At 41.7% G+C, this 10,350-nt stretch overlaps 1 protein-coding gene across 1 annotated transcript in view; it reads right to left on the reverse strand.

Moving 5' to 3' along the window:
* Window positions 1-7,207, reverse strand: part of SECISBP2L (SECIS binding protein 2 like) — a 31,994-nt gene extending 24,787 nt beyond the window's left edge. Inside the window, exon 1 of the mRNA XM_076347814.1 lies at window positions 7,038-7,207. Coding sequence (XP_076203929.1) covers window positions 7,038-7,055 — 18 coding nt within the window. The 5' untranslated portion in view covers window positions 7,056-7,207. The remainder of the gene's footprint in view (window positions 1-7,037) is intronic.
* Between the last annotated feature and the right edge of the window lie 3,143 nt (window positions 7,208-10,350).

A 10,350-nucleotide genomic window follows, 5' to 3' on the forward strand; every position in this document is an offset into this window, starting at 1 on the left:
CTCTAGTACTAGCTCAGAAAATAGTCAAAACATTTTATTTGTGATTCAGCTTGGGACAAGATTCCCTATTTTAAACGTCTTTCCTATCTGGCTGTCTGCTCTTTCCCTGTATTATTTTGGGAGATTGATGTGGAAATACAAAAATCATTCCTTAATGGTGAGTCACTTGCAGAATGGTCTCATTACAATGATTTTCGTGATGTTGTATTATATCATCATTCATTGTTAGTATTATGAGAGAACAGTCTTTCACATCAAGTATTAAAAAAAAGGAGATATAACTGACCAAAGCAGGAGCCGAATGACTCCCATCAGGAAGGCTGCCGTAGCAAAGTATTTCTTGTCAATTTGCGAAGATAATCCCTACCTTACTTTTCCATCCAAGTATTTTGGATAAAATTTGATTTATTGAAATCTTTCCAGTAAAAATAGGATTATACATCTTTCAGGTTTTGTATGTGTATACAACACACAACATTCTGTTATCATGTAATTTGACAAGTTTAGGCAAATTTCATTTGAATTATTCTGCTTGCTTTTGCTAGGTTCAAACAACTCAGAGATGCCCAAACTAGAAGGACAACTTTAATGTTTCCTTTCCTGTTGCCCAGTCTCTTATACAGGTAATGATTAACTATTGCTATGACAGAGCAATTGGCTGATATATTTAACTACCTTTTTCTGTACAGCTCATAACACATTTAGCTTACCTAAAGCTTACCTGGTAAAATAAAGATACAGCATATCCTGTAATCATACACATATATAGATGTATTTGAAAGTTAATTTCTTTTTTCCGCCTACAGAACTTTGATAGTGTCTGTTATTTAAAGGAATCAGAACTGCATTTCAGAAATCTTTTACATGCATTATACCTTAGACACTCTTTTCTTGTGCAATTTAATCTGTACCTACAGGTTTGTTTGGTTTGTGGAAGGTTTTTTTAATGCTTCCAAGAAACTCGTCTCAGCAAAAAGAATTTAGGGTAAACCTCTGTTTCTAAATTTTGCATTTTGTTCTGTAGACACTATATATATATATATATGCGCACTAACTCACCAGAATAGCAACTGAAAACTTAAAAACCTTAATACAGGTGTTTCAAAATCATTCTGCAAGCATAATACAAGCAATCCTCAGCACAACCGATACATTTCAGTAGACAACAAGGCCCCATTTCCACTTCAGGGTAGAAAACAGAAAAACAGCTCAAGTGTATTGCTAACTAAACAAAATTAACTTCAACATATTGCTTCCTTATAGCATTTTACCAGTCCCTCTGAAATACTTAAAAGTTCCTTTTTACACAGGATGCATCTTCAGATGAGGACGCTAAACTTTATTAAACTTAAAGCAAAAAGGGGAAACAATTGTACTAAGTCAGGTGAGACTGCTAACCAAACCAAAATATAAAAAGAAGTAGCTCTCCAATGTGATTACCCAGACATTTCACTACATTTCACAGATGGCTAGTGGTTTCATTTGGCACATGACAGAAACAAAATAGCAATGCTAAGTAATTTGCCCAAAGTTATCTAAGCAGATTTTTTTTTTTTTTAGGACTATGGTTTTCTCAGCTAGGAGGAAGGGTTGGTGAAGACAGACAGCAAAGTAACTCCTCTTTTTAATAAACGGCATTTTAGGTCTCCTGGCTCCCAATATGCTATCAGAACAACAGAAATAGTATTCCCTTAATAGTATAAGAAGAGAAAGTGAAACAAAAAGCAAAAGAAAAGAATAATCAATTTAGTAGCAAGTAAAGGTGCTGCTAATTTCTCATTGTACTGGACAAGCAAAAAATACCTCCAACTGAGACTTCTTATTTCTTTTAACAGGTTGTCTCTGTGCTTCTTTGGCCAGATACAGAAGTAATAACACCAAATAAAACAGTTTGTTGTTGTTGTTTTTTTAATTACCATGTTGACACGCTTGAGACTCAGTGGAAGATGCAACCGATGACAACTGAAGCAAACTCCAGAATAAGAGAGGAGATCTTTTTAAACAGCATTTTGTTTCAGAAGCAAATACTAAGTGCATAAATCAAAGCACATGCAAATATGTATGAATGCAATTCCTCAAAGACTTCATCCACACAGTACAAATGGAGTGACAAGGGCAGATGAACAGAACTAATGGGACTGATCACGCCACTGGTTTGTAACCACAAGCAAACAAAAATAATTAGACAAGAAAGATTTGTCAAACGCTAAAGAATTTGGGGGAAGGTTCCTACACTTTTCCTGATCCTTACAACACTTGTGATACTAATTTATGCTCCAGTTGCTCTCACAGTATCGAGATTTATTCTAGCCTGCATCCACTAAAAACTTAGCACTTTGCCACTGACATCAGCAAATGCAGGGTCAGACCCTAAATAGTTAATATAAAGTAATATATGTTTTTGATCAGGCAATCTAAAGGCAAATATTGCAAGACCAAACTTAATTTTATTTTGGATTGCAACTTCTTCCATGTTTATTCAACCTTTCACATCACAAAGCTAAACAAAGCTTTATTGAAATTGACCTTTGATAACCAAACTCGATTCTAAATATAAATTTAAGTCATGCTGAAACACCAGATTTTCAATCAGTTGCCTATTAATGGAAGCACACCCCTTCAACAGAAACCAAGATTGATACAGAAGTGTCTTTTGTAGATACCCCTAGTTTCAATTTACAAAATGTTTTGCAGTAGCTCATTACATATTTCAGTCCAACAATTACAACTCTTTCAAGACAGCATATATACTGAAGCGATCCTTTGTTTCCTATATAAAAGCTACTGTAGTCATCAACAGCTGCAAAGACAGAAGATGACACAAGCAGGAACAGACTGGCAAACTTTGTCCTATAGTTATAGCACTGTATGTTTAATCTTAGCAAAGTTTTTGTTCATTGTAGCTTAATGTCATTCGGCATTTTCCATTAAATAGGATCTCTGTCAGCTCGCTCTCTTAGAAGAGACACTTGGATATTAATCTTACCATTTACAGGGTGAGAAAATAGACACAGATGCCACATTTCAGAGGGCTATAATAAAATCAGCTGTTTTACTGTCTCAAAGTCTGGAAACAAGAAGTCTCATCACAAACATAAGATAAATATAGCTCAAAACTTTTTTTTTTTTAGAAAACGATCCTGCTTCTGAATTTTGGATTTCATAATTTAAAAGTCATTTTAGTAGTAAGACAGGTCACATTTCATCTATTTTAAAAGAAACTTTACAAATATGGAAGTCATTGTTTCTATAATTAGTTGCTTCTAAGTGGCAGATACTTCAGGAATGGTAAATATGCAGTCCAGCTGGAAACACCAGCAGCAGGCCATTTAACAAAGCACAAAATTTAATCCTCCCTATTTAGATTAAACATAATAATTTCACTGCAACACTTATAGCAAATACACTATGAAGTTAGTCTTTCCCTTTTCCCTCAGCTCACAATAAGGGAACCATGCATACTTCTCTTCCCTTTCACAGAAGAAAGTACCATGCTCAGAATATAACAAAGCTAAGTACTACAATTTTCTCATATATGTAGAAAATGAGCAAGTGGCACAACACGATAAGTTGGCACGTTTAAACTCAACACCAGAATATTCTAGAAAAAAGGGGGAAAAATAAAATTCAGTATTTACAGTTACAAAGCTTGTCCAAAGATAAAGCTACCAACAGGATCCTCTTCACTTATCTAGTTTACAGCATTTAACAGTACATACAAACTTCTAAACTCACACTATCAATGTGAAGTAGTAATATTTGAGTGCTCTGTAGCCTACGTACTAAAAGTATTAACACAAACCATTCATGTAAATCAGCTTCTTCATCTCCACAAACTAGTAAATGATAAATAAATTTGTGATCAAAAAGTTAAGATGTTCATATATCGTATCAATAACATAGAATTCACTGGAGAACTTATTCTACAGTAAGATAATACAAAACTCTCACAAAACCCAAATTCTTCTGCACTTTCAAGGTTCAAGAGAAAGTAACATGCAAAACACGGCACAGGAAAACTGATCTTCTCCAGTTTGCCTCAGTTGAAAATTCTGCCATGGGTAAGAAACACTGAAGGAAATTGGATAGGATAAAGAGCACAAAACATTGATCCAGATCTACTTCTATGGCACGCATATCATCAAGCCAACTGTTGAACGGTCAAGAATAGTAGAGGCAAGCAGAACGGGCTGTCTTTAAGCAATACTAATACAAAACACAGGTCACTGATTTTGCAACTTCACCTGATTTCTCAACTGCACTAATGGAACCAAATGTCTTAATCATAGGGCAAGACAAATGCATAACACTGAGAAAAATCAAAGCACAGCAGTACCTTTGAGAGGGGAAGTTGTTTCTCTTTAGTTTTCTACCACAATCAGCTTTAACAGAAAGAGCGCCAGACGTCACATGCTGAGTTTTATCTCTTGTAGGAAAATAACCTACACTTAACTGCTGAAAGCCATACACTTTTTAAATGGGAACAGTTCCAGTTCTGGCATAGACAGAAGTAAACTTCCATGCCCGCTACAAAAATCACAACACATCCCATCATAAAATAACTGTTTTTAAGCAGCTTTATCATGTTTTCTTCTATGTCAGCTGCCAAAATATCACTGAGCATATTATACCAAGCAAAGTCATACGAGAATTTAGGTAACAGAAACCTACCTGAAGGGCAATCTACAAGTGACATCTTTTTGTCATTTAGGTGTCCAAATGTTCTTGCTGCATGACATCTCGTACTGATTTACTGAGCCAACAACACAAAACTCTGTTCAATACATTCCCCATCAAAAGCATTTGCAATCCCCCTTTACTCTTGAACTACTATACTTCAACATAGTATAATATTCCTACTCCCTCATATTCTAATTCCACAGTAGTTATTCCTCTCAGCATGTACAGTTACCATACTGTGGCTGAGAGAATATTCTGAGGGAAAGGGGAGAAGAGGTTAAGTGCTGTTAACACACATCTGCATGCTTTAATATTATCAAATGCCATGCAATACAGGTGCAGAAAGGAGGCCAAACCAAAGAAAAGATGGAACGGCACCCAAAACTGATGCAACCTTACTAAACGCTTACACTGGCAAAGGAGATTACATTCTTACAGCACAAAAGGTTCAAACCCAAAGCATTCAGGGATCTCCTAATCAAGATGCTACTGTATAATGAGAAGACAAAAGCAACAAGATAGTTGAATCATTTTAGAAACTCATCAGGTATTAATTATTTGTCTGCCTAGAAGCCTTACTAGTGGATAAGGAACCAACAGGACTAGATATGCTGCAAACAGAATAAGCAAGAACATGGTTCCTGCTTCAAAGAGCTTAACTGCACCTGCAAGTTGAAATATTGCACTTCGTTAAGATAATCACACAGGCAGAGTCAACACTTTACACTGTGAACTCCACAATGATTCTCAGTTTTCATGAGCAACAAATAGAAAGAGAATGGTTTGATAGGGGCATGCATGTGAACCTCCGGTAACAAAGAGCTCAAGCAACAAGGAATAAATATTTCACAAGCGTACCGCAGTACTAACTACAGATGAACCAAAGGTGGTGGTGGTGGGGAAACCCACAGCAAAAGCCAAGGTTTTAAAGCAAACGTACAACAGACTAGGCTAATGTAAATTTTACAGAATAAGATCAGGTGAAGGCATGTAAGGCAAGTACATGAAGGCAAGTAAGAAAGCATGAAAAAAGTGAATTTAAAATCATTATCACACCAGAAAGCCTAGTAAGAAAGACACAGTGGGAGCCACACTGTAATAAGATACACTGTTCACTAACTTCCTTAGACATATGTACAAAATGAAAAGCAATATATCTTTACAGAGTGCATTATTACTCAGTATCTACTTTGCTACAGGAGCTTGTATTATTTTATTGATCAACCCTACTATTAGAACTCCTGGAGATGCCAAAGCTGAAAACTACAAAAAAAAAAAAAAAGCAGTAATCCATGAATTTTCAACACTTTCTGCTGAAATAGAAACTTAAAAAGTAAGATCAGGTTGTTATGGATGGTAACATTCACTTCAGGTATATCTTTTAGAACTACCTCCTGATGATGAAAGATTTTATTGCATATACGTAACAAATCATATGAACTCTTAAGTCCCAGCTTAAGCTTTTTCATACCTACAGTTTGAAAGGTCTTAGGAATAATGCAAACTGATTACCTTGACAAAGCCAAGTTAAGTATTTGAAGGAAAAAAAAAAAAAAATAGTGACTTGTAGAATTAGTGAGCTATACCCACGCAGCTAACCAGCTGAGACCATCAGCTATGCCCTAATACTGAAAACTTCAACCTGAACCCGATATTTACAGCATTTCAACAAGAGCGACACGTCTCTCACGTTGCAAAGTTCTCAAAAAGCCTGTAAAAGCCTCTTCTAGTGACCAGGCAGGTCTAAATTAAATGTCACTAACTGCAGTTATTCCCTAAGCTTGAAACAAAGCCCGAAGGAACCGGAGGGAGAAGGCCAAAACGGAGCTCCACATCCCTCCGCGAATACCGAGGGGAGATGCTCACGGCTTTCCCGTTCCCCCAGACAGACCAAGCCCGGGCTCCGCCGAGGCTGGGGACGGGCACGGCCTGACGCCTCTCGCAGGAGGCCGGCGCCCAGCCTCCCGCCCGGGGTGAGGGGACGGCGGCCGCGTTAGCAGCCCGGCAAACACACGCCGAGCTCCCGCTTCCAGCCTTGAAAACGCCCCGTCTGAAGCCTCCCGGGGGGACCTTTCTTCGGCGGGGAGGCAGGGCAGCCCCCCCTCACGACCGGTCCCCCTCCTCCCCGCGAGCCACCGCCGGCCTCAGCAGGCCGCGGGCCGCGCCCTGCCCCTCCGCTCGGCGCCGCGGGGCCGCTGCCTGACGGGACGGGTCTGACAGAGCCGGGCCGCCGCCCCGGCGCCCCCCTCCTCTCCCGGCCGCTCGCCCCCCTCCCTCACCGCGGCGCCGGGGCGTCGCAGCCCCCCTCCCGCCGCAGCTGTTTACGGTCTCCTCAGCGCCGAGCCCGCCCCCCGCACCTTGTCGGCTTTGTCCATGGCTCCAGCTGGGCCGGGCGGCGGCTCTAATAAGGACGGCGGAGAGTCCGAGCCGCCTCCTCCATGGCGCTCGCTTCCCCCGCCGGGCTCCCGCACACACCCAGGGCGGCACTGGCCCCGCTCGCAGCTATCACGGAAACCGAGCCCGGCTACGCCACGGCCGGGGGCGGGGAGGGGAGGGGGGACGGCGGCGGGGCGAGGGCGGCGGGGAGGGATCATCTGGGACGGAAGCCGGGCGGGCCCAAGCCGCGCGGAACGCCTTCGCCCGGGCGGCGGCGGCGGCGAGCGCGCTCGTCCCCCCCCCCTCCCGCGGGTGGCGGTCGCGGCGGGCGTCCCCTTACCGGTGGCTCGCCGGGCCCTGTTCTGGCCACCCGAAAACGAGGGAGGCCGTGACTTAAACATTAAAGAAATCGTCAAAAGTAAACGGGGAGCGGGGCCGCGTTATTCCCTCCGCCCGAGGCCGTCGCGTACGCGGCGCTTCTGCCTGCGGCTGTGGGGGCGGCAGGTGCATTGCGGGGCCCGGTCTCCTCGGAGGCGGTGTCGGGGGAGCCTCGTGTCCTCGAAATTATCTGGAACATCGAAGGGAAAAAAAAAAAAAAGTGATTTATTTAGAGGCAGAAATCTAAAAACGTCGCACAAGCGTCTTGAGGGCCGGGCCGTGAGGCGGGTCAGGGGCCGGGCCCCGCCGCGGCCCTCGGTGCACCCAGCCCGGCCCCGGCAGCTGAGATCCGCCAGCTCTCCGGGTCGCTGCCGTTACGGGAGGGACGTTTTAAGACGCGGGGTTTCGGCACAGCTCGTGTGACGTCCCTTCTATTTATTTTGCCGCCCTGGTTTTAACGTGCGTTTAATCACCGGGAGTAACGCCCGCGAAGTCCGCGAGGCCACGGTCACCCCGAGACCGCGGAGGGTGGGAGACGAGCGTGCGGGCGGGTGCTGCCCAGCAGCCTGGGCTCCGTAGCCGTGTTCAGCGCGGGATGTTCCTGCATTTCGTTAAGCTCCTATGTCTGTTGCCTTGGGTTTAATGGAAATCGGGCATGATTTTATTTACCACGTGGTTGATAATGTTTTATCAACATTCCTAAATCATGGCAAGGGGAGGAGGAAAAAAAAACAAAAAGAAAAGAACTAGACTAAGTACCTTTGTAAAAGAAATACGCAAAGGACATTCTGGAGCAGACTCTTGAGCACTTCGGGTGAAATACATTTATGAAATGCATTAATACAAGAAGCGGGTTTCTGCTTGATAGAGCTTCTTGTGAGGAATAAATGGCCGAGTTAAGGGAAAAAGTAAGCAAGCCTATATCTGAATTTGACAGAGCTAAAACTACCAAAAACGTCTCTACAGAGCTATCTTGCCAGAGCTTCCTAGATTCAACCTTTATAATTATTTAATCTTTCCAGATTTATGTTCATTATGCTATGTAACAATTTGTTCCGCTTTACAAAAATTTTATTTCTGGGATTAATCCGCGTAATCCCTTTGTATTTTCTTAAGAGTTGCTCTTCACCATTAAAACTTAATACGTTAACATACGGTATTATGAAGATGGCCATTACATTGCACAGTAAGATCTCATCTTGCAAACAGAGGACACGAACAGAGAACTCGTGCAGACCATCACTGCCTTCTGCGCTAGTCCATCCGCATCGGCAGCATCACCAGCTCAGCGTAACCTTTGCCTAGATGTCCGCAACATTACTTATGCTCTGTGACTTAAGTTTTCATGGGGTTGCAGCCAAGAAAAGCATAGGTGCCACGGATCATATGGGAGAGGGAGAGGGTGAAGTTGTAATCCCAGTTAAATTTAACTAGGATTTCTATTAACTTCAGTGAGGGCAATGTTTTATTACAAATGAAGAGAACAGGAGGGCTGCTGCAGCACCCTAATTGACACAGAAGCCTCATCTCAACTGGAGATGCTGCAGCAGTTGCACGCTTCCTACGCACTTCTGCATCCCAGCGCTTTTCTTGATGAGATTAAGTGGTCAGCAGAACCAAGACAAGTGTTCACAACCCTAGGAAGCCACTTCAAGGTAGTAACACAGATTAATTTGAGGTTACGGTGTTATGTTCCCAGGGGCTTTTACACAATGACACTTGTTATTTCAACACAAGAAGTCATGAAAGTAGAACTGGGGATTAAGCTGGTTATATCAAGAGCTTTCAGCTGATGCAATGGAACAGCATTTCATCAGTCATTGATGAACTTAAATGAGAGATGTAAATCTACAGATAAATAATTATGAAACATAAGCCACCTAAACTTAATCTCCATAAATCAAACAACAAATCTCTACCGAGTGAAATGTATTTTATTCCCCATAGTTGAATGTGTCGTGCTTATTTGTGCAAAATTAGGTTGACTTCTTTAAAACGTAGTCACTTTTCATCTCCCAAGTAACGTGGGAGAACTTGCCTGACTGGACAGAAAACAGTGAAAAAATCCCACTGAAACAACAAGAACAATTGTTGTCTTGTATTAGCACACCAGCATTTTAGTGTGGAATGCAGCTTAATTTGTCCAAATTGGTGCTGACCACGGAATATATATTATGACATTTGCTTAAGATAGTTGCTGTATTTTTAAACAATAATGACTCATTATGGCAAGGCTGTTCATTATGAAATCCTTCTTTTGTTCCCAAGATACATACCAACAGAAAGGTCACACTTGAAAGGGCTGTTATGCATACTTAAACAACAATAACAAGAAGTTCTAAGATCTAAATTGGGCAGTGATTAAATAGACATCAGATCTACATAAATCTATACAACATACATAATACAGAAAGTCATGCTGGGTGACCCGAGTGGCCGCTTGGGTGAAAAGAACTCAAGTCTCCCATAAAATTTAACTCTGTATTATCACCAAAAAGAAAAACATACCAAAGCACTTGGAACCAGTTATGTTACGATCCTCTATCCGCAGCTATCACAACTATGCCAGGGTACCTGGTTACATCATCGTCATCTCGATCGAGTGTTGCGTAAGGGAACTCAACAGTGTTACAGTCCTTAAGGAAGCCATAAAAAAAAATTTAAAAACCCTGTTCAATCTAAACACACTGGTAATTGCAGTAGCTGGTTTTGAATATTCAGTCCTAAGGGTCCAGTTCTCAAATCTGGCAGTTTGTAAACAATTATTGCTACTTTTTTATTGCAATATGGAGCAAATAAGGGAGTAGTTTGGAAGCAAAAATTATGCTTGAACCTAGCGGGTGCTGACTGCAATTTCGCTAATAAGTTATTGGGTTTATTGCTACATCTGCTGGATAGTGGAGATACCCTTCCTGA

Source organism: Aptenodytes patagonicus, chromosome 10 (genome assembly GCF_965638725.1).
Source record: "Aptenodytes patagonicus chromosome 10, bAptPat1.pri.cur, whole genome shotgun sequence".
Taxonomy (NCBI): Eukaryota; Metazoa; Chordata; class Aves; order Sphenisciformes; family Spheniscidae; genus Aptenodytes; species Aptenodytes patagonicus.